At 45.8% G+C, this 27,787-nt stretch overlaps 1 protein-coding gene across 1 annotated transcript in view; it reads left to right on the forward strand.

Annotated features, from left to right (window-relative positions):
* SUSD1 (sushi domain containing 1) overlaps positions 1-24,673 on the forward strand; it is a 143,215-nt gene extending 118,542 nt beyond the window's left edge. The window contains exons 12-15 of the mRNA XM_055143119.1: positions 625-802; positions 8,164-8,203; positions 22,965-23,058; positions 23,332-24,673. Of these exons, the coding sequence (XP_054999094.1) occupies positions 625-802; positions 8,164-8,203; positions 22,965-23,058; position 23,332 (313 nt within the window). The 3' untranslated portion in view covers positions 23,333-24,673. The remainder of the gene's footprint in view (positions 1-624; positions 803-8,163; positions 8,204-22,964; positions 23,059-23,331) is intronic.
* Positions 24,674-27,787: the final 3,114 nt, after the last annotated feature.

Raw genomic sequence — 27,787 nt, forward strand, 5'->3', positions numbered from 1 at the left:
GCCAGCCTGCCAATTCCAGGTTCAGGGCAGTGTTTCCTGGGTCAGGAAGAGGGCTCCAAGCAACAGCGGGTGTTCAGTAAGTAACACTAAGGCAGTGAATGGACCCCAGGTGAGGATCTGATAAACATTGTCTTTTATTAATTTAAAAAAATTAATTTTTTCATTGAATCACTGTGAGATAGACGCTTACAAAGCTGCTCATGATTAGGTTTCAGTCATACGGTGTCCCAACACCCACATCTCCACCAGTGTACATTTCCCAGCACCAGTGTCCCCAGTTTTCCTCCCATCACCCTCCCCTCTCTCCCCCCCAGCCTACCTCTATGGTTATGGTAGGCACTCCTCTCCTTCTCCTTCTCCTTCTCCTTCTTCCCTTTCTCCTTCTCCTTCTCCTTCTCCTTCTCCTTCTCCTTCTCCTTCTCCTTCTCCTTCTCCTTCTCCTTCTCCTTCTCCTTCTCTCCTTCTTTCTTCTCTCTCTTTTGGACATTGTGGTTTGTGTTATAGATACTGAAAGGTTGATAAACATTTTCTTTTTTCTTTCAGTTCCTATCAGGTGTTAGTGCTTCCCCTGGCTCTGCAAAGCACGTTTCCTTGTGATTCTAAAGGAGCTACCTCATTTTTTAGCAACACTTCTAATGCTGATGGATACGTGGCTGCAGAACTACTGGCCAAGGATGTTGCAGATGATGTCATGGAGCTCTCTATCGGAGATAGGCTATACTATGGGAAATATTACAATGCACCCTTGAAAACAGGCAATGATTACTGCATTATAGTGCGAATCACAAGTGAATGGAATCAGGTATATTTCTTGAAAAGATGTTGTGAACTCTTTCTTTTGTATTGTCACATGAAATGTAAATGTTTCTGGGCGTTTGATGGACAGTGCATGCAATAACCATAAAATGGGTTGAGTACTTGGCCTCTCTAAAGAATGAGCCGCCGTTAAAAGCTTTATGAGTGGTGACACTCTGAACTTCCAGGGTGACCTGGTGGGACCTGGGATGAATGGCTTGCTTCTGCTTCTTCCTCTTAAGCTTCCCAATTCTGGTTGTTTTGTTTGTTTTTGTTTGGGGGCCACACCTGGGTGTGCTCAGGATGTATTCCAGGCTCTGCACTCAGGGGTCTCTCTTGGCAGTGCTGGGGAACCATATGCAGCTGGGGATGGAACCTATGTCAGCAGTGCAAGCACCTTACCCTCTGCCCCATAGATTTCCTGAATGCCTTTCATTTGCAACACTGCTGAGGGCTGACTTGGAGAGGAACAGTGGAACTTTCTTTTCCTTGCCTATGACTTTCCCTTTCCTCCCTCCTCTCCCCGCCCCCCTCCCCCGCCCTTCTCTGACATTACTTTGCCAGATTGCTGCTTCCTCCAGGAAGCAAGAGGGAGGGGGCTTAAACTCACCACTTACTTCCTTCTGCTCATACCCTGTTTGGGAGTGGTGCATCAAACCCAGTTTCCTCTCCCTTGTCTTTAAAAAGGCTTTGTTCTTCCATGAGAATGGTTGAATATTCATTAGATAATAAATAGAACTGAATAGTCACCACATGGTAAATAACCATAATGAACTGGACCAGCTGAAGAACATGAGGTGGATCTGTTGGTCAGGGATGGAAGATTGTCTGCAAGAATCATTGTGATGGTTGCCCTAGAAGGACTGCAGTGTGAAGCTATCTGTGGGTAGCTTGGTACCAACAACTAGACTGGTAACAGCAACTGGAAACAAGATAATACCATTAATAGAAATTTTTGTTTTTCTAATCAAGGCATCTTTTATTTACATTACTGAAACTGCAGAAGAAGATAAAGTGCTAACACTTGTTTCTATCTTTATTATTTTAAAAAAGTAGTAAGATATATTCTCAATCCATGTGCGATATAAGAGACCTAAAGTGAGAATGACTGTAGTCTTCGCACCAGTTAATATATACTCCAGAAGAAAATGAAATGGCGGTAGATAAATACTCATTAACTGATGAATTTGTGTAGAAGGGTCATCACACATTTGAATCTTGTTCTGTAGAAATATCTTGTTCTGTAGAGGACATAGATCAAACAGGCCATATCGCAGTTGGTATAAAACCAATTTCTAAGAGTAATTCAAATAGCATAGGGGACTAGTGGTAATGTTTTTGTGACAATAATGTAGTAATTAAAAATTAGAGGGCATCAGCCAGATTATGTACGGGTGCTCGCACGCTCACACACACACACACACACACACACACACACACACACTGCTTAATTTTTTTCTAAAGGTATTTATGACTCAGCCAAGACCTCAGCTTGGCATGTCTGGCCATAGACACAACACTGGCAGGACGCTAACTACAATTTAGAGATTTCTCAGAAAGCTGTTGATCAGAGACTGAGACTTTAGTCTGGGAGGGTGTATTATTAGTCAGCTTGGGCTGCCATTACCAGGTGCCATAGACTGGTTGTGTAAACAACATCATTTCTGTCTCACGGTTCTAGAGATTGCAGGACCCAAGATTAAGGTGCAGGCCAGCTTGGTTCGCTGGTGAGACCCACTGGTGGGCTTGCGGAGGCGGCCTTCTTGCTATGTCCTCACTCGGTGGGGAGGGAGGGAGTGCTGGTCAGTCTTCTCCATATTAGATGGCTGTTAATCCCACCTGGGCCGTCTACCTTCAGAACCTCATCTAACCACCCAGCCCTCCCAGAAGGCCTACCACCAGATATTCATAGCATTTGGTTCAACGGAAGGAGTTCTACATATACTTTGGATATTGATTCCTCTTGAGATACACAGTTTGAAAAGTGTTTTCTGCCAAACTGTGGGCTTCTTTCTTCTTCTTCTTCCTTTTTTTTTTACTATGTTGATAAAGTCCTTTGATGCATAAAAGTTCTTAATTTTTAATTTTTTTGCTTTTTGGGTCACACCCAGAGATGCTCAGGGGTTACTCCTGGCTTTGCACTCAGGAATTACTCCTGGCAGTGCTTGGGGGACCATATGGGATGCTGGGGATTGAACCCGGGTCAGCCACCTGCAAGGCAAACGCCCTCCCCGCTGTGCTATCGCTCGGCCCCAGAAGTTCTTAATTTTGATGAAGTTCCTTTTCTCTATTTTCTTGATTGTGACCCATGCCTGTGGTGTCATATCCAAGAGAGCATTGCCAGTTTTAACTTCCAGAAGCTTTTCCAACAGATTTTTTTTTTGAGAGCTTTAGCTTTCATTTAGTTGGATTTTTCATTGCTTTTGTACATATATTAGGTAAGAGTCCAATCCACTCTTTGGCACGTTATAATCTAGTTTGACCAGCACTGTTTGTTGAAAATACTTCCTTTTTTCTATTGAGTGGCTTGAACAGACTTGTCAAAACTCATTTGACATATACATAAGAATTTATTTCTGGGTTTTCTGTTTTTTGTCTGTATGTGTCTCTTTATGCTAGTACTACACTGTTTTAGTTTCTGTAGCTTTGTAGTCAAATTTTAAATTAGAAAGTCTGACTTTTCCAATTCTCCTATTTTATTTTTTCCTTCTAAGTATCTATTGCATCACTATGCATTCAGTTGATCAGACAGAAATCTAGATTTCATTCTCCTATTCTCTCTGATCCTTATCTTCTGATCTGGATCATCATGAAATTGTGTCAACTCTAATACCTCATTGCTTGTCTTCCTTTCCATCTTCATTTGTGCTACTCAGACTTCGACATACCTTGTCTGGATATCCATTTTCTAATTTATCTTCTGGTTTCTTATCTGTTTTCTTGAGGAGAAAGAAATTTTATAAAATGAAAATCACTTCAAGGAACTGTGTTCAAAATGTTTCCTTTTCTATTATCACTAGATTATTATCACAGATCTTATTATCCCATAGTGTTAGCACTCTGGACTTTCAAGGGCTCAGCTACGCATTTCTCTGTGTATAAATCTCACCCGCCCACCCATGCAGTCCCAGCATCTTCTCACTGTCAGAAAGACTCCTCTATCTACTCTTCCCACCCACCCTTTCCTCCGGCAGCTATTCTTCCTGAGTTTAGGTTATTTTTGCCTGTCAGTTTGCTTTAGTTATTTGTATCCACAGGAATGAAACTGTCCAGGTCTTTCACTTCCTTAATTATTTCACACAGCACAATCACCTCCAGTTCCATTCCTTTTATTCTAGAAGACACAGTACCATTTTGAAAAACTAGCAAAATAGTATTCCATTGAGGATATCACCACCTCTTCCTTAGGTAACTGGCTGATGGCCATTTGAGTTGATTCTGTGTTTCGAATGTTATGAAGAATGCTACCATGAACACTTGGATGCAAGTTAGTATTTTCACCTCCATTGGATAAATGCCTCAAAGCGGCATTGCTATATTACATGGGATTTCCATGTTAAGAACAGATTTGGAGGGCCTGTCTTTTTTCCCTCAGCTGCACTTTGGCGATGCTCAGCGCTCTCTCTTGGCTCTGTGCTCAGGTCACTCCTAATTATGCTGAAGGACAATATGTGGTGATGGGGCTTGAACCGGCTGGCTGGGAGCAAAGCGAGTGCCTCAGCCCCTGTCCTGTCCTCTATGTTGTCTCCCCCACCCTCCTGTAGCATATTTTTAAATTGAATCATCATGAGATAGACATTGCAAAATTATTCATGATTGTGTTTCAGTCATAAAATGTTTCAACACCCATCTCTCCACCAGTGTAATTTCCTAGCACCAGTGTCCCCTGTTTCCCTCCCACCCCTTCAAGCTACCCCCCACCCCAGCCTGCCTCTGTGGCAGCACCTCTCTCCCTCCCTCTCTCTCTCTCTCTCTCTCTCTCTCTCTCTCTCTCTCTCATTTTAGGCAGTATGGTTTGCAATACAGATAGCAAAAGGTTATCACATACAGCCATTTACCTGCGTTCAACACTGAGTTCTTGCCAGAGAGATCATTTCCAAATCGTGTTGTCATGATGGACCCTCCTCTATCTTAACTACCCTCCACCCCCACACCATTGACCATCTGTAGCAGTTTTTAAGGACTCTCCATCCCATTTTCCATAGGGGCTGGAACATAGACATTCCCATCAAGAGTGTCCCCTGAGCCCTTTAACCCGCACTTATTGTTTCCAATCTTTATGATATAGGTCATCCTCACAGGGTGTATTGATATTTTATTGTGGGTTTTGATTTGTATTTCCTTAACAAGTGATGTGGAATATGTATTTCAGATATCCTTGGGCCATCTATATGCCTTCATTAAAGAAGTTTCTATTCAGATCTTTTATTCATTTGATGGGGGGAATTGCTTTTTTTATTGTTGTTCAGTTGGCATATTTTGCGTATTTTATATATCGATCCCTTGTCAGCTGTATGGTGTGCAAGAGTCTCTTACTTGCTCAAGAAGGTGCTCTCAGGGCTGGAGTGATAGCACAGCGGGTAGGGCGTTTGCCTTGCATGCGGCCAACCCCGGTTCGATCCCCAGCATCCCATATGGTCCCCTGAGCACCGCCAGGAGGAATTCCTGAGTGCAGAGCCAGGAGTGACCCCTGTGCATTGCTGGGTGTGACCCAAAAAGCAAAATAAAAAAAAACAAAAAAAAAACCCCAAGAAAACAAAGAAGGTGCTCTGTTTTCATGAGCTCTCTTCTGCACCTGGCTCTGCCAGCTGCCCCTTTAGTACATTCAGTTCCCAGGTAACTGTTTCACTCTGTTTTTTTCTCTTACTTTTATTTTTTTATTTAAAAAAAAGTATTGAATCATCACAAGGTTACAAACTTGTTCATGATTGAATTTCAGTCTACAATGTTCAAGCACCTGACCCTTCAGTGTCCGCTTTTCTCCACCAATGTCCCTCTTATTTCCCTCCTGCCCCAAAGCCTACCTCTATGGCAGACACTTTTCTTTTTCCTTTTCTCCTTTTTTTTTTTTTTTAGCTTTTTGGGTCACACCTGGTGATGCACAGGGGTCACTCCTGGCTCTGCACTCAGAAATTACTCCTGGTGGTGCTTGGGGGACTCTGTGGAATGCTGGGAATCAAACCTGGGTCGGCTGTGTGCAAGGCAAACGCCCTCCCGCTGTGCTATTGCTCCAGCCCCCCTTTTCTCCTAGGCTCCGTAGTTTGCAATACTGTTACTGAAAGGCTCTCGTGCATACCGCTGAACCTCTTTTCAGCACCCAGTTCTGTCCAGAGTGATTGCTTCCCTCTGTCATTGTTATAGTGGATGCTTTTCTGACCTAATTCCCACTGTTACACTGGGAGACTCTTGCTTACCCAGGGTCTTCCACAAGATTCTTTATCTGGTTATTTTTGCATGTTATCTTCCATTGCACACACAGGATTCACAAAGGCAGAATTTAATCACGTTGGGAACATTATGGCAATTTAGAGGCTATGCCAGAAAATTTTAGAGTAAATATGCATTTAAAAAAATTGTAATGAAACAAATCAGAATGCTCGAGGTAATCACTTGAAAGAGAACTTCCTATTGACGTTAGAAGGATCTTCCACCCCTCCTGTTCAACTTCCTCAGGGGAATATTTTGTTGAGTTCAGTCCCATGGTTCCAGCATTCCTAACGGACAAATATGCAGAAAATCACAGTGGGGGAGAAGGGACTGTGTTTCATTCCAATGGGTTTGTGCACTGATGCAGTGGATTCCCACTATACTTATTTTTGTTTTAAAAACATTTTTTTTATTACGGCACTGTGATTTGCTAGGTGATTCATCACTGAGTTTCAGGCGTACCGTGTTCCAGCATCAGTCCAACTCCCAGTGTCACCTTCCCTCTACCAGTTCCCCATGTTCCCTCCCATCCCCAATCTGCCTCCTTGCTGGACACATTTTTTTTCTTTTCTTCTTCTTCTTTTTTTTTTCTGAATCACCATGAGCTATAGTTACAAAACTTTCATGTTTGAGTTTCAATATACAATGATTGAATCCATCCCTCCATCAGTGTACATTTTCCACCACCCATGTCCCCAATATCCCTCCCCCCACCCCATCCCATCTCTCCCCCTGCCTCTGTGGCAGACAATTTCCCTCTTACTATCTCTCTACTTTTGGGCATTATGGTTTGCAATACAGATACTGAGTAGTTACCATGTATGATCCTTTATCTACTTTCATCACACATCTCCCATCGAGTAAATATGTATTTTAAAATTTTTAATGAAACATAAACCAGAATGCTCAAGGTTATCACTTGAAAGAGAACTTCCTAATGACGTTAGAAGGATCTTTCACCCCTCCTGTTCAGCTTCCTCGGGGGAATACTTTGCTGAGTTCAGTCCCATGGTTCCAGCATTCCTAACGGACAAATATGCAGAAAATCACAGTGGGGGAGAAGGGACCCTCCAACCATTACTGATCCCTTCTCTATTGAAGCTGCTTTCTCCCCCGGCTCATAATTCACAGACACATTTTTAAGTTTTATGGTTGCACTTTGGATCTCTGGCTTTCAGTGTTGTTGACACGATGGTCTGGATGTATGGCTATACCACTCCTCCACCCATGTCCCTGCGACCCTTTGACACTGTCCCCTTGTTACTTCCCTTCCACCTCTTCTTACTTTGCCCCTTAATTTATTTCCTTCCCTGTCCTCCCTCCCTTACTCCGGGATCAAGAGTGATCTTGACCAATACGTTGCATTTCCTCAAGGCCCCCACCCCAACACCTTGCATTTCCTCATCCAATTATTCTGTAAACTATAGAGAAGTGAGACCATCCCTTGTTTGTCTTACATGTGTTCTTGCTGCTTTCTTCCTGTTTCTTCGCCGTATTTGGGGTAGCTGAGCATACTGGGTCAGGAGCAGCTGGATAGGTGAAGCCTTGTTGCATACCATCTCTTCCGGCCTTCCTGTCGCATGCCTCAGAACTCCATGTGACCTCAGCATTCCTTCTCTCTGCTGTCCAGGCAGTCAGGGCTAGGAGCTGGTAAGGGAAGGAAAATGATCCCTTTCCTATTCCTTATCCATGGCATGTGCTTTCTGAGGCTTCTTTGGAAACTATAGACAATAATCCCCAGGGCCACTCTGTTCCTGCTACTGTACAGGGCTCAAGGGACCATGAGCATTTGGCTAAGTTAGAAGAAGTTCGGGCTAGATGATACCTTTAAGATCTTGGGGTCCAGATTCAGAGCTGACACTCTGCACTCGGAAGGCTGAGATTTATTTAAACTGACATCCTGTGTCACCTGGCTAACTGTGCTGCTGTTTTTCTTTATAGGACAGAAGAGTCTCCTGTGCTGTGTGGGCTCGGGTGAAAGGTAACCCCATTGCTGCTTCAAGTGCTGTCTTTCCATGTCCTAAACGTGTCTGTCTGCGTCAAGTGTATGTTAATGAGATTTCCTTTGACTCAGCCACAGGTGACAGTTGTTATTTTATTTCATCTCATTTCATCCTAAGAAAAATTCCATTGCTGAGAAGGATGGTGGGGGTGTGGAGGGGAGTTGTGGTGTCAGAGCAGGAGTGGCACCCACCAGAACCCAGAGTAGGGACCTCCACACTAGGAGGGGAACTCTTTGTTTTGCATACGATCGTCCTCTCTCTCTCCTCTCCTCAACTCTCTCCCTCCCCCTCCTTTCTCCCCTCCTCTTCCCCTCCTTTCTCCCCTCTCTTCCCCTCCTTTCTGCCCCCTCTCCCCCTCTCCTCTTCTCTCTTCCCCTCCTTTCTCCCCCTCTCTCCCTCTCCTCTCCTCCCCTCCCCTCTCCCTCCCTCTCCTCTCCTTCCCCTCCCCTCTCCTCCCCTCCCCTCTCCCTCCCTCCCCTCTCCCTCCCTCCCCTCCCTCTCCCCTCCCCCCTCCTCTCCCATCCCCCTCCCCTCCCCTCCCCCCCTCTTCTCTCTCTCTCCCTGCCTCCCATCTTCCCCTCTCCACTCGCCTCCCCTTCCCTCCCCTCCCTTTCCCTCCTCTCCCCTCTCTCTCCCTCTCTTTCTCTCCCTTTCTCTTCTTCCCTCCCCCTCTTGGATGGATCCCTGTCAATAAGAACTGAGGTCATTGGTCTCCCTGTGGCTTTGGGCTTGCTCACATGGCTGAGTTATCAATGTGATTGAGAGGAGGTTAATTAATCTATGTGATCAATGCCCCCCCCTCCCCAGGGTTGTACTGGAGGGAAAAGAGCCACCGCAAACATGCTGCCACAACAGAGAGCTCTAGCCATCTCTTTCCTTCCACCATTTTGTCACTTAGAGTGAGCACACACGACACACCATGTGCTAGTGTGGAAAGCAGCACACAGCGAGGAAGGGGAATTGCAGTCCGGGCCACCACAAACGGAGGCCAGCTCCAAGGTGGGGATGTTTCTGCATCCAGACCCGAGAGCAGAAATCCTGGGGGATGGTTTCTTCCTCCTTATCAGAACCAGATGTGCTTCTCAGATCCCCTTAGCAACCCCTGACTAACTGGCCAAATCAATCATTCCTAAACCGCAGTATATAGCACGAAAGGGAAAACGGAACAGCCACAATAAGCAGTTTTACGGGGAAAGAGGAAAGATAATACGCAGGTCACAGGACCCATCATGCGGAGAGCGTATTGCTGAGTAGGAAAGGCAACTTCTGGGGGTGGCTGCAGAGTGCGGCAGGCTGTCCTGGCGCCTCGGCTGGAGCATTGAATCACTGTGAGATACAGAGTTACAAAGTTGTTCATGATAGAATTCCAGGTATACAATGTTTCAACACCCATCCCTTCACCAGTGTACATTTCCCACCACCAATGTCTCCAGTTTCCCTCCCAACCTCCCACCTGCCTTTCTCTGTGGCAGGCACTTTTCTTCTCTGTCTCTCTGACTCTCTCTGTCTCTGTCTGTCTGTCTGTCTGTCTGTCTGTCTGTCTGTGTCTCCCTTTCTCCTCTCTCTCGGAGCATGCTCTTGCTTCCTTCAAAACTCTGCCTACAGATGGAATAGAGAAGGGATCACTAAGAAAATGATGACTGGAGGAATCAGTCGGGATGGGAGATGTGTGCCGAAAGTAGATAATGGACCAAACATGATGACCTCTCAGTATCTGTGTTGCAAGCCATAATTCCCCAAAGTAGAGAGAGAGTATGGGGAATATTGTCTGCCTTAGAGGCAGGGAGAGGGTGGGAAAGGGGAGTTATACCGGGGATACTGGGGGTGGGGAATGTGCACTGGTGGAGGGATGGGTGTTGGATCATTGTGTGATTGTAACCCAAACATGAAAGCTTGTAACTATCTCACGGTGATTCAATAACATAATAATAATAATAATAAACCCCCTGCCTGCAGAAGGCAGCCGGGAGGAGCTCTGCCCAACGAAGCCCTCTGCTCCCCATGGCAGTGATCCTGGCAGGGAAATCCCTCAGGGCTTGCTCATGTTTGCAGGACTTGGAATTTCCCTGGCAGGACATGTCTTTAAACCCGTGGGTTGGACCTGCAAGAATTCCATTTGTTTGCAGCTCAAACCAGAAAGACCGTCAAGTTTATGACCTTGGAATCCGGACCTTTTCTTTGTGGTTTGAATCTTCGCAATAGCCCAGAAATTTTGCTCTTAGTCCCCGGGTCAGGTTAACCCCTTACTTCCTGTCCCTTATCTCAGAGTGGCATGAAGGGGAGGTGAGGCCCACCCGGCTTCAAGGAGTGGTCCAGTGGAGGGCACTTGACAGCCAGGGGCTTTTTACCCTGTCACTAGAGGGTAGATAGCAGGAAATGTTTGGGAGGGACCTAGGGAATTAGACTTCCTTTGTTTGTCTTCATATTCCCTAATCTTATTTGCCCATATTTTTTATCTGCTCACGCCACCTTCTCCAAGGCTAGATGGGCGGGAGAGACAGTACATCAGGTAGTGTGGGTAGGGTATTTGCTTTACATGAGCCCACCTGGGTTCAATCCCGAGCATCTCGTAGGTCTTCAAGCCCTGCAGGAGTGAGTCCTGAGTCCAGAGCCAGGAGCAACTTCCTGAGCAGTGCCAGATGTGACCAAAACCCAATAAAATAAAATAAAATAAAAATGTTTTTAAAAATAAAACCAAAAAAAAGGCTAGAAGACTTTGTATTCCAGTTGGGCAAGATGCATTGCCTGCCAGCCATCTTGAATTTCCAAGGTTTGCAGATTGCCAGGCAGCAAAGACACTCCTCCTCGCCCATCTGATCCTCATTGTCTCCCTCTTTCTTTCCCACTCTCTCTTTTTCCCTCTGTTCCTCTCTATCCATCTCTCCCTATAACACTGGAGCTGTTTAAGGCAATAAAACATGTTGACTTGATACAGGTGTAGATTGAGAAATGATTAGCATTATTAGGTTAGTTGATACCTTCATCACTTCACATAGTTGTGTGTGTGTGTGTGTGTGTGTGTGTGAACATAGTTGCCATATATTTTCTCGGCAACTTTCAGCGATAGAGTATTATTAGTAATTTTGACTACCACACTGTACCTGAGATCTTCAGAATTTAACTCATTTTGAGCCTTTTGATAGCATCTCTCCATTCCCCTCAACCTTTGACAATTCTCTGCATTTATGAGTTGAGTTTTTTTTAAATTTATTATGGTTTGTTTTGTGGTGGGTAGTGGGTAGTGCTCAGAGTGACCCTTGGCAGTGCCTTGAGGACCACATGAGGTCCTGGGATTGATCCGTACAAGGCAAGCATCTTACCTCCTGTACACACACACACACACACACTCTCTCTCTCTCTCTCTCTCTCTCTCTCTCTCTCTCTCTCTCTTTCTCTCTCTCTCCATCTCCCCTCTCTTTTCTGCTCTTTTCTTGTTTATTTGACCACATGGGGTGAGTAGGGTGCTTGCTTTGCACGAGACCGCCTGGGTTCAATCCCAGGTATCCCAAAAGGTCTCCAAGTAACCCACACCCAGCAATGCTCAGGGGTTACTTCTGGTTTTGCACTCCAAAATCACTCCTGTTGGTGGTTGGAGCATCATTTGGGGTGCCAGGGATGCGACCTGGATTGGCCACATGGAAGGCAAGTGTCCTACCCACTGTGCTTTCTCTCTGGCCTCATCTCCTTGACCAAGTTCAGCTCTTTGGGATTCTATGTGTAAGCGAGCTAAGATGCTACGCGTCTTTCTTGGACTCACTTAGCAAAACTAGCGAGGGCCTCCCTTAACAAAGGTGTGTGCGGTTACCTTTCTGAGTGCAGACAGGCCAGTCTCAGTTTGTTTCCGGGTTGAGCGACCACACCTTCCGTCATTCAGAATGCCATTGTCTGCCAGGCTGTTCTCTAAACACCAAGGGGGGAATGGGGTCCTCACAAAGAAAAGAGTTGCTTTGATCAGCAGAGTCACAACATGCAGGCATCCTTTCAGGCTCCGAAACAAGAGCTTCCGGAGTCCATTTCTTTCAGCAACTGTTTGGTATGGTTGGCAAACACCTAAAGGGCTGGCTGCCGTCACTGCTAGGATTCAGTTAAGGAAGGACTTTGCTGTGGAAGTGTCTAGGTGGTTTGGGGGGCAGTGTCCCTTCCCCCCGGGGCTTCAGAACCAACATCGAAGGAGAATTCAAACCTTTGGATTCCAACTCTTGGAAGGAATAGGGTCTTATGCTGAGAAGTAAAATGAGGAAGTCCCGAAGAAGCAGTTGGAGCAAACTTTTGTCTCGGCACAAAATTTGCCACGCACTCCCCTCTGGCAGTTTCCCTTTGCAGAACTCTCGAAGGCTGCCATGTGAAGCAGTCATTCCAAGAGAACTGGGACCTGAATTAGTTCTGGACTTGATCCAGCTCACTCGTGCCAAGCGTTAGCCCCGTTCTTGCCTTTGCCCTGAGATGAATGATACCATTTACTTTTGGCACAACCCCTGAAAGAGTTCTGTGATGAGGACCAGGGGGTGCGCCATGGATTTGAGGGGGCTTGCAGATGCTCAGGCTTCCTTGGCTCGAGTCCTGCGACTGATCTGCTAAGAGTCTTTGAAATTGAATGTAGCCGAACTGGCTCTCAGTGGCCTCTTTCTGGCATAGCTGAGACCCCTCCCTGCCGCAGAGTAAGTCTGTGATTTCTCGAGTTGCAGAGCAAATCATCGGACACGTCTTGCAATGATAATAAGAGGCAGTCAAGGAGCATTCCTCAGCCGTGAGCAGGCAGCTTCTGTGTTGTTGGTGACTCCTCGTCTTTCACGCTCAGGCCACATTTTCCCATCTCGGGCAGGTCGCTGTGCTTTTCACTTTTGTGTCTGTTTCCTGAGAAACTCTCCATTGCTTGCACAGTGGGAAAGGCCTCCCAGTTCATTTCTCAGACAAGAGTTTAGTATTTCCCTCCTCACTCTGGCCTGTCTGCTACCCCTCTTACTTCTTTCTCTCTGCCTTTTTAAAAAAAAAAAATGTTTTTTTTATTTAGTCATGGTGAAGTTACAAAGTTATTCATGATTGGGTTCCAGGCATACAATGTTTCAACACCCTCCCTTCACCAGGGTCCACTTCCCTCCACCAGTGGTTCCTCCCATCTCCCCCCACCCATCATTTGCCTCCATCCGCCAGTCTGACTTCTGTTTCTTTTTTTTTTTTCTTTTTGGGTCACATCTGGTGATGCACAGGGGTCACTCTTGGCTCTGCACTCAGGAATTACCCCTGGCAGTGCTCAGGGGACCATATGGGATGCTGGGAATCGAACCCGGATCACCTGCATGCGAGGCAAATGCCCTACCCGCTGTGCTATTGCTCCAGCCCCTGACTTCTGTTTCTAAATAGCAACTCTTAAGGGTTTTTTAAAAAAAAATTTTAATTAAATCACCGAGAGATACAGTAACAAAGCGTTCATGATTTTCAGTCATACAGTGATTGAACACCCATCCTGCCACCCGTGTGCATTTTCTACCACCAATGTTCCCAGTATTTCTTCCACTACCCCCACTCTATCCCACCCTCTGCCTCTGTGGCAGGCACCTTCCTTCTTTCTTTCTACTTTCTACTCATGGTTTGCATTACAGATACTGAGAAGCCATCATGTTTGGTCCTTAGTCTACTTTCAGCACACATCTCCCACCCTGAGCGATCCCTCCAACCATCACTGACTTAGTGATCCCTTCTCCATCCCAACTGCCTTCTCCCCCAGCATATAAGGCAGACTTCCAACTGTGGAGCAATCTTCCTGGCCCTTGTCTCTGCTGTCCTTGGGGCAACTCTTAAGTTTATTATTATGAATAGAAACAGCAGACCCTTCCCACCTTTCCCTCCCCTCTGTGGTGATGGCTGTTGTGCGTATCCATGCTAGCTGCAGTGCTCTAGAGATCATCGCCCACTTCATTGTGTTACCAGGGATCACACATGGCAGTGCCTTCGGCGGTGCATGAGGGACAGTGCTGGGGATCGAACTCCCAGCCATTCCTGCAAGACAGATGCTCTGCCACTGAACTATCCCTAAGTTATTATTCCCCCTCATTTTCTTCCACAGCTCTCCTGTTCCCTTTCAGCCTGGTTTCTAAAGCCTCTGTGTGACAGCAGCGTCTCACCCGTCAATCTTCATACAAAGTGATATGCCAACTTGTCTGTGCCTTTAGCCTTTGCTTTCTCTCCTTAATGGCTTTGCCCATGTAATTACTCTGCTGCTTCCACTTCCTTGCCCTAAATCCTACCATTGAGTCTATGTTTATTACAACCATGCCTCTTTGGGGGGGATAAAAATCAAGTGTCATTCTTCCCCGAGCTTCCGCCCTCCCTACTACCCCACGGAAGTTACCACTCTTCCTTTCTTCACCCATTCTGTCCAACTTTACAGCAGGTGGTGCATTTGCCTTCTCTTGTGATACTTTTATACCATGGGCGGGGGGGGGTCATTGGAAGATTTGGAGCAGTGTGTGGCATGCATTAGTTACTTAATCAGAATTTGTTGAATTAGGTTGAATGATTAACAGGGAATCAATAGTACATTTTGATAAAAACAATGAAGCAACAGGTGCTTTACAAATTAAATGTCACATAAAAAAGTATACAGATGTACATATATATGTAATATAGACATATGTATGTGTTGTGCATACATTTCTCTCTCATTTGAAGGGTTCTTTTTTTTTTTTTTTTAAAAAAGCTTCTGGGATAGAATCCAGGACATGTACAAGATATGTGTTTGTTCTACCAATGAACCACATCCCCGGCTCTCTCTCCCAATTTAAATCTTCATAATTGTGGTAGACAGATTTTTAAGATGGTTTCACAAATTCCTGGCCTTGGTGTCACTGTGAAATAATTACAAAATGCAACTATGGTCCCCAAATAGGAATATTATCCAGTAGTACACGCCCTAATGACTCACATCCTTTATTTTTTTATTTTATTTTTTTTTATAATTTATTTATTTTTAATTAGAGAATCACCGTGAGGGTACAGTTACAGATTTATACACTTTTGTGCTTATACTTCCCTCATACAAAGTTCGGGAACCCATCCCTTCACCAGTGCCCATTCTCCACCACCCGTAAACCCGGCGTCCCTCCCACCCTCCCCAATCCCATCTCCCCCCCACCCCACCCTGCCACTGTGGCAGGGCATTCCCTTCTGTTCTCTCTCTCTAATTAGCTGTTGTGGTTTGCAATAAAGGTGTTCAGTGGCCGCTGTGCTCAGTCTCTAGCCCTCATTCAGCCCGCAACTCCCTTCCCCCACATGGCCTTCGACTACAATGTAGTTGGTGATCGCTTCTCTGAGTTGCCCTTTCCCCGGAACGTGAGGCCAGCCGCGAAGCCATGGGGTCAACCTCCTGGTACTTATTTCTACAGTTCTTGGGTATTAGTCTCCCACTCTGATATTCTATATACCATAGATGAGTGCAGTCTTTCTATGTCTGTCTCTCTCTTTCTGACTCATTTCACTCAGCATGAAACTTTTCATGCCCATCCACTTAACTACAAAATTCTTGACTTCCTTTTTTCTAACAGCTGCATAGTATTCCATTGTATAGATGTACCAAAGTTTCCTCAACCAGTCATCCGTTTTGGGGCATTCGGGTTTTTTCCAGATTCTGGCTATTGTAAACAGTGCTGCGATGAACATACATGTGCAGATGTTGTTTCGATTGTACTTTTTTGCCTCTCTGGGATATATTCCCAGCAGTGGTATTGCTGGGTCAAATGGGAGCTCAACCTCTAGTTTTCTGAGAATCGTCCATACTGTTTTCCAAAAGGGCTGAACTAGCCGGCATTCCCACCAGCAGTGTAGAAGGGTCCCTTTCTCCCCACATCCTCTCCAACAGCGGTTGCTTTTGTTCTTTTGGATGTGTGCCAGTCTCTGTGGTGTGAGGTGGTATCTCATGGTTGTTTTGATCTGCATCTCTCTGATGATTAGTGATGCAGAGCACTTTTTCATGTGCCTTTTGGCCATTCGTATTTCTTCCTTGGTAAAGTTTCTGTTCATTTCTTCGCCCCATTTTTTGATGGGGTTGGATGTTTTCTTTTTGTAGAGTTCAACCAGTGCTTTATATACCATTGATATCAACCCCTTATCTGATGGGTATTGTGACTCACATCCTTTAAATATGGATCTAAAGATTAGAGACAAGGGAAGCTGGAGAACTTATATGTGAGAGGGCCTTGACTGATAACAGGTGGGCTTGGAAGATGGAAGGGACCACACATCAAGGAACGCAGATGGCCCGTCAGAGTTGAGTGAGCCACAGCTGACAATCCAGTAAAAATAGATGGTGTTAGTCTTACAGCTGCATGGAGCTAGATTTAGCTCATAAACTGAATTATCTTGAAAGCGGATTCTTCCAGAGTGGAGTTCAGCCCACCTGACACCTTGGCTCATCTGAGCAGATGACTCAGAGAAAATGTGCCTGAAATTCTGACCCCCAGAACTGTTTTCTGACAAATGGATGCTGCAGACAGATGGCTAACGGGCATCTGAAAGAGTGTTCACTTTCACTGGTTATTAAGGAAATGCAAATCCAAATGACAAAAAGATATCACTTCACATCACAGTGAGAATAACCAATATCAAAAATGTTGGTGGGGGTGTGGTGAAATGCTAACAAGGCCCAACCCTGCGTAGCTTCTAAGATCAGATGAGATCAGACACATGCAGAGTGCGATGGCCGTGGACAAAAGAGGAATTCTCATTCACTGTTGGTGAGGATATAACCTGGTTCAGCTTCTTTGGAAAACAGTATGGGTATTTCTAAGAAAATTGAAAATAGAGGTCCAGAAAGATAGCAGAAGGTCTAAGGCCTGGACCTTGCATGTGGCCATTGCAGTTTGATCTCTGTGCCACAAGGCACTTCCGCCAAGCACCTCCAGGAGTAATGCCTGAGCACAGAGCAGGAGTAGCCCCTGAGCACTGTCACGTGTGGCCTCCAAACCAAAAAAAATATTGAAAAGAGAGCTACGAAATGACCAAGCAGTTTTACTTCTTGGCATCTGCCAGGAATACTAATCTGGAAAGATATATGCATACCCATGCTCACTGCTTCACTATAGCTAATAATTGGAAACAACCCAGGTGGAGCATCAGGTGGATAAAGAAATTGTGGTATGTAGACGCAATAGAATATTACTTGTAAGAAAAGAGAAATCTTGCATTTCAGTATAATGTAGATGGAACTGGAAGGTATTGTGTTAAGCAAATGGAGCTGGAAGACAAACAACAAATACTGATGACTCACATGTGGATATAAAGAAACAAAGCAAGGGAATAGACGCTGGCCAGTGAAAACAAGGCTTGAGAAAATAAGCGGACAGAACCGATAGTTGTTATGGGGTGGAGTGGGCTAGACGAAGAGTACCATAAGAACAGGCCGGGCGATTTTGGATAGTTTGGCGGTGGTGAGGTGCAATAACTTTGTGCATCTAAGCCATAAATATTCGCACCAGGCTGTAGTAATAGTATAGCAGGTAAGTAGTAATAGTATAGCAGGTAAGGCACTTGCCTTTGCATGTAGCTGACCTGGGTTTGATCTCCAGTATGCCATATGGTCTCCTGAGTCTGCCAGGAATGATCCTTGAGCACAGATCCAGGAGTAACACCCCAACCCCACCCAGCACTGCCAGGTGTGGCCCAAAAAGAAAAAAGCAACCCTAACCATTAACACGATGTAACCATGTTACCTAAACTATAATAAAAAATAAGTAAAAACAAAGCAAAACACAGCTAAAATGGCCAGGTGTAAACTTTCTCAGTAAGCACATGAGCTGTGAAGTCACACCATGAGCACTCTTGAATAAAAAGACTCAGATTCTCAGAGTGCATGTACCCAACAGACAAAAAGACATTGTTCTGGCTAGAAAGATAGTACAGGGCTTAAGGCACTCAGTTGCAGCCAGCTGTTCCTGGTTCGAATTCCTAGCACTATACTTGGTGCCCCGAGCTCTGCTAGGGGTCACTCCTGAGCGTAGAGTGAGGAATAGCTTCTGAGACTACCAGGTGTGGTCCCCAAACAAAACAAAACAAAACAAAACAAAAAAGACATTTGTCTAGTAATTTTCTACCACTAGATTTCTGTCTCAAGCACAAACCCAACTTATACATAGGATAAGTTAAGATGATATTCCAGTATTTCCTTCTAATATCGGGAATAGATAGATCCTCTGCTCTGAGTGAATGATCAAGAGAAAGTCTATTTTCTTAACTCCAACTCAGCTTCTGTTTTGTTACTTTGTGAGGGGTTATTTGAAAGCAGGGAAGAGTTCATTGTCCTCTATTAAATTCTCCTGATATGGATGTGGCATATCCTAGAAGATTTATATTGTTTTCAAGCAAGATTGATTAAGCCACTTTTGTTGTTGTTGCTGTTTAGTAGAGTCAGGGATCAAACCCAGGGCCTCACACGTGAAAGGTGTGACCTACTCCTCTGAACCACATCCTTATTCCCTGATTTTTGAGACATCTTGACAAGAGAGAGGATAGAAAACTCATGATGCACAATTGAACATGGAACTTTGGCCCAAGGGAGGTTAGATTTCACAACATGTCAACGCTCCTTTGAAGCTATGGTTAGGCAGGGTCATCCAGGGATGCCTTTGTGTCTGGGTAGAAGCGACAGCAGCCAACATGGGAGCAGCCATGTAGGTCATAGTACTTGCTGTGCTGTACACGGTTGCTGGTTACTCAGGGAGATGGGCAGACAGGAGTGTTCTCTGACTACAGGCAACATGTAACTTACCCTGTGGGTCATGCAGGTAACAGGATTGTGGGAAAGTTAGATACAGACTTTTACTGCACAGAACTTGCTCTTTAATAAATGAGTCGAGGTCAGATCCAGAAAAATGAAGGACTTGGCTTACTGTCTGCAATTGTCATCAGTTCAGTATTTTCAATAATGATTAAAATATCGAGAAGATGAAGCCACAGAGGAAAAAATAGAAAATATTGATTAACAAAGGAGAACATGAGTAGTGTTAATGAAAAAAAAAGCAGTTCTGGAAAGATCCAACTTCTCTCTACTGTAAATTTCTCTTTTACTTTATATATTTATATTTTGGGTTTTTTCTTTTGAGGGGGGTATCACACCAGCGGTGCTCAGGGATTACCACATGGTCCCCCAGGCCTCAAGCATCACCTGGTCCAACCTAGATGCCTTTAATCACCATCAGTGTGGCCCTGGATGTCCCCGGCACAGCTTGGGTGATGCTAGTACTGTAGGGCTTGGGTAGCGTCACATCCTCAGGCCTGGCAATGAACCAGCCCGATTGCCTGAGAATCATGGGTGGGGCCCCAGTCATCCTGAGCACTGTGCTTTTGGTGCTTTTGGAAATGGGTGCAACTATTTTGGAAAGCACTATGAAACTTCCTCAAGAAAATAGAGGTAGTTACTCTATGATCCAGAGATCCCACTTCTGGGTACCTATCTGAGGAATATATAAAGAGTCAAACAAAAAGTTAGGTCCATCTCGATATGTATGGAAGTGTTCTTGACAGTAGCTAAATTATGGAGGCAACCATCAAAAAGAGCATTGGAGAAGAGTGTGGCACAATGAAAATAGTGCTCAGTGGTTCAGATGATGAGGGGTTTGCACTTCACAACAAAATGGAAGGAGGTCAAGGAAATGAGGTGAAGTGAAATAAGTTCGGAGAAAAAAGGCAAGTATTAGATAATTCTGTCTATGTGTACAGCATACAAGGCTACAAAACGATGAAGACAGAAGTAAAGATAATTCAGGATCCAAGATATAGCTCTGTAGTAGTGTGCATGCTTTGCATGTCTGAAGTCCCATATATGATCTCTGGTACTAAAAAAAATAAACAGCACCAGAAAAACAGTGGACACTGACAATAGAATTCAGTTTACCTGAGGAGAGAAGTTTGAGGTACAGGAGATAAATAGAGATAAAAAAGGGACTGCAGAGAGAGTATATACTGTGGGTAAGGCACTTGCCTTTCACACAACCAACGTAGATTGAGTCCCTGGTTTCCCAAATGGTCCCCCAAGCATTACCAAAAGTAATTCCTGAATGCAGAACCAGGAGTAATTCCTGAGCATCGTTGAGTATGGCACAAAAATCAAACAAACAGACAAACAAAAGTAAAAAGACAGAAAACTGGTTCCCCCCAATAATACTGTTCTAACACATTTAAGCTCATTTATCAAAATGACCCTATAATGTACCATTGTTTGCTTCCTTGTATTAATCACCCCTTAGTGGGGAAACTGAGGCACAGGATGGCTAAATAACTTCCCAAAGTCACACAGTTGCGGAGTACTCATGCTCATAATCAGACTTCGAAAACTGGATTCCAGCTTTCAGGCTTTGCCATTGTATGATGTACGTGGGTTTGTTTCTCCATATTAATAATTCCTGTACTGAACAACTATAATTCACATCACTCCTCTATTTTATTTTCTAATTTAACCACAGCTCTTCTTCCCACTTTAGAACATTGGCTTCTTCAAGTATTAAAGTCCTTTACTTCTGAATACCAAAAGCAGCCAAACTGTACAAGCCATGTTGATCTAGAAAGTCCCTTCCATGCTGTTCTAGAAAGTCCCTTGACAACCCTTTTGAGGTCATGGGTTTTGCAGGGCTTTGTTAGCGAAAGGTGTGCTCCTTGGCTGCTGTTGATGGTGCCAGCTCTCCTAGAGTCCCCAACAGAAGGAAATTGTTCCTGACCTGCTGCTGAGATCTGAATGGTGACAGTCAATAGAACTTCCTGTAGTGGTGGAAAGATTTCAAAGCTGCGCTGCGCTGTATGGTACGGTATTGACCATACAGTATGGTATAAACCATGCATACAGTATGGTAATAACCACGCATAGCTCATAGGCACTGGAAATGGATTCTTTTATGTTTTGGGGGCCACACTCAGTGATACTCAGAGGTTACTCCTGGCTCTGCACTTAGGAATCACTCCTGGCAGTTCTGGAGGGTGGGGGGAGGCCATAGGGGAGTGCAGGGGATTGAACCCAGTTCAGCTACATGCAAAGCAAGTGCCATATTGGCTGTACTATCTCTCCAGCCCCAGAAACAGGATCTTAAATAGAGTTCAATTAATTTAGATTTAAATAGTCACATTGTGGCTCATGGGCTGCTGCCTATTGGACAATGTAGACTAGATGATGGAAAAGTTAAAGGCTCAGACTTTTCTCAAGTGTAGCTCAGTCATTGCCAGGAAAATAAATGGTCTGTGTCTCCACGGTTCCGGAAGTTCAGAAGCTACTATTTTCTCTCGAAAGACCTCACCCCCCTTTGGATCTTTGATTTTGCTATTTTCAGCGCTTCCAAGGCAGGGCTGGGTTACCCAGGGGGCAGATTAAGCACATACCTTGGGGCATCTGGAAAAGGAGCGCACAGAAGGAGGAAGTAATTTAATATTCCAGCAGTGACAGTGGAGACAAATCATGCAGTGAAATCCAGATGAGCTCGCACTTTCTCACACACATTTATGGTTTGTTGGGTTTGTTTCGTCTTTCAGGCTCCCATTTTATTGAGGCGATGGCCTCTAAGACTGAGTGTCTTAGGGATACAGTTTCACATCTGTTCAAACGCACGTTGCCACACCACACCCACCACCACCAGTTCCAGTATACCTCCATTCTTGGTTATTTTTATTCCCTATACACAGAGAGTCAGCTCCCAAGAGCTCTTGGAGGCCTGGGGACACCTTTACACACAGACGTTTATTCTTCGAAAGAGGAAACTGACCAGCCCCAGGCCCCTTCAGCGTCAGTCTGTCCGGGAAAGGTTAGGCTTATACCCCTGACTTCCGGTTGCGACACACCCTCCCCCTGCAGGGAAAGCGCAGTGCTGTGGGCAGCCGGAGTGGACAGCGGGACTCTGAATCCTGGCGCCGTGAGCTGAGTCTCGCTGCTTTCCGAGGCAGGCTCCGTGTGGAAAGTGGGCTAGGGAAAGCCCTCCGTGCACTCTCCATTCTCACAGTGTTTGCGGAGAGGTTCCGAGAGACGCTTAAGGATGGGGCTGGCCCAGAGTCAGGATGTGTTTGTGAATCACAAGGAGCCCTTTCCTGCCACTCAATTCAGTTACTTAAAGATGTGATTCAAATGCCAGTGTTGTTCCTGGAGTGCCAGGAGTCCTCCCTTGCGTTGCCCTGGGCTGTATCAGATTAGGGCGTCCTTTCCTTGTGCCTCGGGTTCCCGATTTTACCCTCCCTGCTCTCGGCTCAGCAGAGAAGGGCAGCATCATCCTTGCTGATGGGTTGGAAAAACACACTGGGGACTGTGTCTCACAGAGAGGATTTATCTGTTATATAAGATCTATATAGCGCTAACAGTTTGGAGCAAACCAACCCAAATGGTGTGAGAATCTTGGTGCCAAGGGGTTCTGCCCATACGAATCTGCCCAGGGTGACTGGTTGAGAGAGGGCGGATAAGAGCTGCAAGGGGAGCTGTCTGAGCGGGCTCAGTAAATTGGCCTTTATCTTGACCCTGTCTTTTCAGGGTTTGCACTGCCTTTCTAGAAATTACCTCCCCCCTCCCCTCCCCCGCCCCCGAATACCCCTGAAATTTCCTGAAGCTGGGTATTCTCAGTGCCAATTTGGAGCTCTGTGAACACCCCGGGCGTTCTTGGGAGTTGAGCAAAATGGGTGCAAACTCACCTGTGGGTTTTGAGGGAGCTGGCTGAGTCCGTGGTGCACGTGATTGCATGGGTGCCGGGGACGCCTCAGCAGCTGCTTCTGTCCTGCCTGCAGGTTCCTCAATCACGCTGCAGCAGATAGCGGGCATTGGGCTGGGCTCCGTGGCTGTTGTGGTGGTCCTTGCAACCCTCTCTTTCACTGCAGTGTGGTATGTGACACCGTCGTTGTTTGGGGGAATGAATGGACTGGGGGAGGGTGGGGTGGAGTCCTGAAGGGCAGCTGGGGTGGAGGGAGGAGGGGAGGGGACTCGGGGGAAAGGGTCTGGGCGCCTGCTGCCCCTTCTCCTGGGAATGGCCATGGTTGAGCTAGCCACTCTGTGCTGTTGGCCTTCCCCATGCTGCTCCCAGGCCATGGGCAAATAGTGAGCTTCCCTGGGAAAGCCTAACATGTGCCAGTGACTCCGTTTCTCCTCTGTGTCTAGATTCTTCTACACGATTCTGCATGGGAGGATGAGAAGCTGCTGGGGGCCCATAATGTGACAAGTCCTTGGATGTCTGCTTACAGGCTGCCCGTGGCTTCTGTCTCCAGGTGTACTTGCACAGTTTTCCCCATTCCCAATGGGGTCTTGATCTCCGATTCAGGACGGGAGCTCTCCGTGGAAACCCCTAGCGGAGAGAGCTCAGGTACCATGTGCGTCGTTCCTGCTGCAGCACACCAGGTCTGTGTCCACGACCGGGAGCTCCTCGACAGTCAGCGAATTTCTGATCATGGGCTCCAGACCCTGCGTCGGGCACCGAATGGTGCCTGAGAGAATCCTCCCATAGACGTTGGCTGCAGGAATCTCCTCCTCTTCCTTTCTAGCACATTCATGAAATAATCCAGGGTTCGTCCTCTCTCTGCCAGTAGGCAGTGGGATGAACTTCACTTTGGGCTCAGAATTGGCTCCATGAAGGAGGTCATTGAAGATCTTACAGAGCGCTAGCCCGGGTAGCATACAGAGTCAGCCAGCTTTAGAGAAGCAGCCCCTCGCCTCCAGTTCATGGGCCAGCGGGTGAGAAAGTGTGCCACTTTCCATGAGTTCCCTGCCCTGTCAAGCGGGCAACATTGCTTTCATACTCTTGAGTTGTTGTAATATGTATTAAAAAACCCACAAGTCTTCATTCAGCAGAGATACTGTAATTTAAACTCTTCTTTCCTTCCTCAAGAATGTTTATAGTAGCTTGAGTTAATGTTTTACTGCCAAGTATCTCTCTGAAGTGCTCTGCACCTTCCTTTATTTCTTTGTTTTGCTGTGGGGGTATCTAGGGGTCACACCCAGACTCCTCGCCATGCTCAGGGCACTATATAGGATGCCAGGGGTAGAACCCGGGCCAGCCACATGTAGGGCGAGTACCTTCCCTGCCGTACTATCTCTCCGACCCTGCATCTCTCTTTAGATTTGGTGCTAGTGTGGTTTGTCAAGGCAGGTGCTCTCCCACCCTGCCCAGGGTTGTGTAGTTAGTGGGTGGAGACAGAATCATGCTCCTGGCCAGAGTCTACGCATATTTACAGTGAGGCCAGTACAATGTGGATGGCACGAGCATCCCTTTATCCACTCAGAAGCTCTTATCGGGCCATGAACCATGACATAGGAGATAATAGCAGTCCTGGGCCTGGGTCAATAGGCTGAACCTCCAGATGGAGGGTATTAGATTAGACTTAAAAACCTGAACCAGTTATGTGTTGTATGTGATATGTGCATGCATTATACACACATGTAAACACACACACGCAAAGCAAAAATAAATAAATAAATAAATAAAAGCCTGACTCAATAATCCTTAATTTTCCTCTCTGACAGTGTAACTCCAAAGCTCAATAAATATCTGACAAAGAATGGCAGAGACTCATGGTTTTTCTGTATGAGTGCTCTCCTCCCCCCCCCCCATCCTGGCCTGGAGAATGAAATATGGGTTTAGAGAGAGGGTGGCAACTCAGTCCCAGGGTGCAGCCTGTTTGGCTCTGGGCTCGTGCAGCGTTGCAGAGCTGGGGAAAGAGGACTCCGTGATGCAGTGGACTGGCCTGGTCACCACGCTGAGCGTTGGCAGGCCTGGTCTGAGTAGCTGGGGCCAGAGGGCACATGAGACAGTAGGGAGAGGTGGAGGTGCTCCTCCTGCTCAGTTAGGGAGAGTCCAATTTTAATATTGCCAAAGCCCCCGACGCCTGGCAATATTAAAATAAATGCTTCTTTTTATTCCCCTCCAAAGAACTTCAGGCTGTGGCTCAGGATCAATATTTCCAACCCCCCTGCTCTCCACTGAATTAATTTCAAAGTACAGCTCTCCATACACAAATGCGAATGGGTTTTTACTTTATACTTTTTTTTTATTTTCAGACATGATGATTAAAACATCCTGTTCTCACTTCTCTTGAGCTAAATGTGGAATTCTTACAAATGTCTTGGGTTAGGAAGAGTTTTGCTTCTGCAAGGATTCTGGAGAAACCCTCTAGCTGAAGGGAACCCCAGCCTCCACTCTTTTTTTTTTGTGCTGGTTTGTAGACACCATGTGTTTCTTTAGCTACCTTCCCCTAATTTCCAGAGAAGTGTAGTTTTAGAAGCTACAGCTGCCCACATGATACTGTAGCATAATTACCATTGAAAGGAAGAAATCTCAGAAATACCAAAAATAAAATTGAAAATAATTGACTAGTAAGTAAAATATGCTTCCGGGCACAGTGCAAAAATGTAAAGCACTCATGAAAGAAAAATGAAGTAGCAAAAGTAGTTATGCCTTTTTTGGCATAACTCTGGGGACTCAAAACTTAGACTTTTTCACTTCCTCTAAATGATCCAAAATATAAAGCAGACTTGTTCAGTGTTCATACTCAACAAATGAATGCTCGCCATTTGCAGACCTTTGACCATGTTCCGGCAGCTCTTTTTAATATTTTTTTCCACAAACACAAAAATTGCTTCATAATTTCTAAACTCACCTGGTAGCATTACCACAAGATAGTTCCCCCTTGAAGTAAACTCCGGTTGTTTTTGAGGGTGGCGGTGGATTTGGGGCCACAGCTGGTCCTGCTCAGGGCTGACTCCTGGCCCTGTGCTTGGGCTCACTCCCGGAGCGGCTCAGCGTGTCCGTGGAGCTAGGGCTCAAATCTGGTCTGGCTGCCTGGCAAGCAAGTGCCCCGTGCGCTCTCCTTTCTCTGTAGCCCGTGAACTCCTAGTGAACAGAGGAGACAGAGTGAGTCTTCTGGGCGAGGGCAGGGTTTTCTAGCCCGACACTGAGCCGGGAGCACTCTAAGTTGCAAGTCCCACAAAGTGAAGTTAGGTCCTGAGGCAGGGATGGAGGAAGGATCTTTCCCCCCTCACTTGTCTTGGGAACAGAATACAGAGGTCAGATGCAGATTGGTCGGAAGCTTCCTTTCAGACTAGGAGTCGAAAACAGAGGCTGCCGAGACCTGGAGCAGCTGGCTCCCAGATTCGTGCCGTGCCCAGCATCTTTGCTTCCCTGCCCTGACTTGTGCGCATGCCCAGCATCTTTTTTTTTTTTTTAAATTTTATTGACTCACCGTGAGATAGTTACAAGCTTTCATGTTTGGGTTACAATCTCACAATGCTCAAACACCTATCCCTCTACCAGTGCACATTCCCCACCACCAGTATCCCCGGTATACTCTCCCCTTCCCTCCCTCCCCCTGCCCCATGGCAGACAATATTCCTCATTCTCTCTACTTTGGGGCATTATAGCTTGCAACACAGACACTGAGAGGTCATCATGTTTGGCCCATTATCTACTTTCGGTATGCATCTCCCATCCCAACTGGTTCCTCCAGCCATCATTTTCTTAGTGATCCCTTCTCTATTCCATCTGTCTTCTCTCCTCCGCTCATGAAACAGGCTGCCAGCAATGGGGCAATCCCCCTGGCCCTTGTATCTACTGTCCTTGGGTGTCAGCCTCATGTGATATTCTTCTATACTCCACAAATGAGTGCAGTCCTCCTATGTCTGTCCCTCACTTTCTGACTCATTTCACTTAGCATGCTACTCCCCATGTCTATCCATTTATAAGCAAATTTCATGACTTCATCTCTCCTAACAGCTGCACAGTATTCCATTGTGTAGATGTACCAAAGTTTCTTCAACCAGTCATCTGTTCTAGGGGACTTGGGTTGTTTCCAGATTTTGGCTATTGTGAACAGTGCTGCAGTGAACATATAGGTACAGATGTCATTCCTACTGTGCTTTTCTGCATCCTCGGGATATATTCCCAGAAGTGGTTTTGCAGGGTCCTATGGGAGATGCCCAGCATCTTTACTTCTATCCCCTGACTCGTGCATGTGTCCAGCATCTTTGCTTCTGTCCTCCTAGAGTTTCTGTATGGTAGGAGACTAGGGCCTATTGTTTCCATGTTAGAGTGGAAATACTAGGTTGAATCAGAAGAGGGATATGAACTGGGGCCCAAGTCTTCTGCCTGCAAGTTTGTTCTCATTCTGGATTTGATCGGCCTTTGACTTAGCTACTTCGCTAATCTGTGGGCAGCCCTTACAGTTATTGAGTGACTTGGGCATTTACATTTCCAAACAACATACTCTTTTTCTTTTTTCTTTTTTGGATGTGGTGGCATATCTGGTGGTGCTCAGGACCTATACCTGGCTCTGCATTCAGGGGTTACTTTTGGCAGGGCTGGGGGACCATGTGGTGTGTCAGGGATTGAACCCAAGTTGGCCATGTGCAAGCCAAGTTTCTTCCTTATGGTATTCTCATTCTGGCCCCAGTATACATTGTTAAGGGATTTTATGGAGTAATATAGGACAGCTGGATTTTTATGCCTATTTTTTCCCTCAAAAGTACTACCACTCCCCCCCCCCATCATTTCTACAAGACACAAGTACCTAAATAAATGAAGGTTAATTGGGGAACCAGTTAACAATCTGCCTATGACTCAGGACTT

Source organism: Sorex araneus, chromosome 1, assembly GCF_027595985.1.
Source record: "Sorex araneus isolate mSorAra2 chromosome 1, mSorAra2.pri, whole genome shotgun sequence".
Classification (NCBI taxonomy): Eukaryota; Metazoa; Chordata; class Mammalia; order Eulipotyphla; family Soricidae; genus Sorex; species Sorex araneus.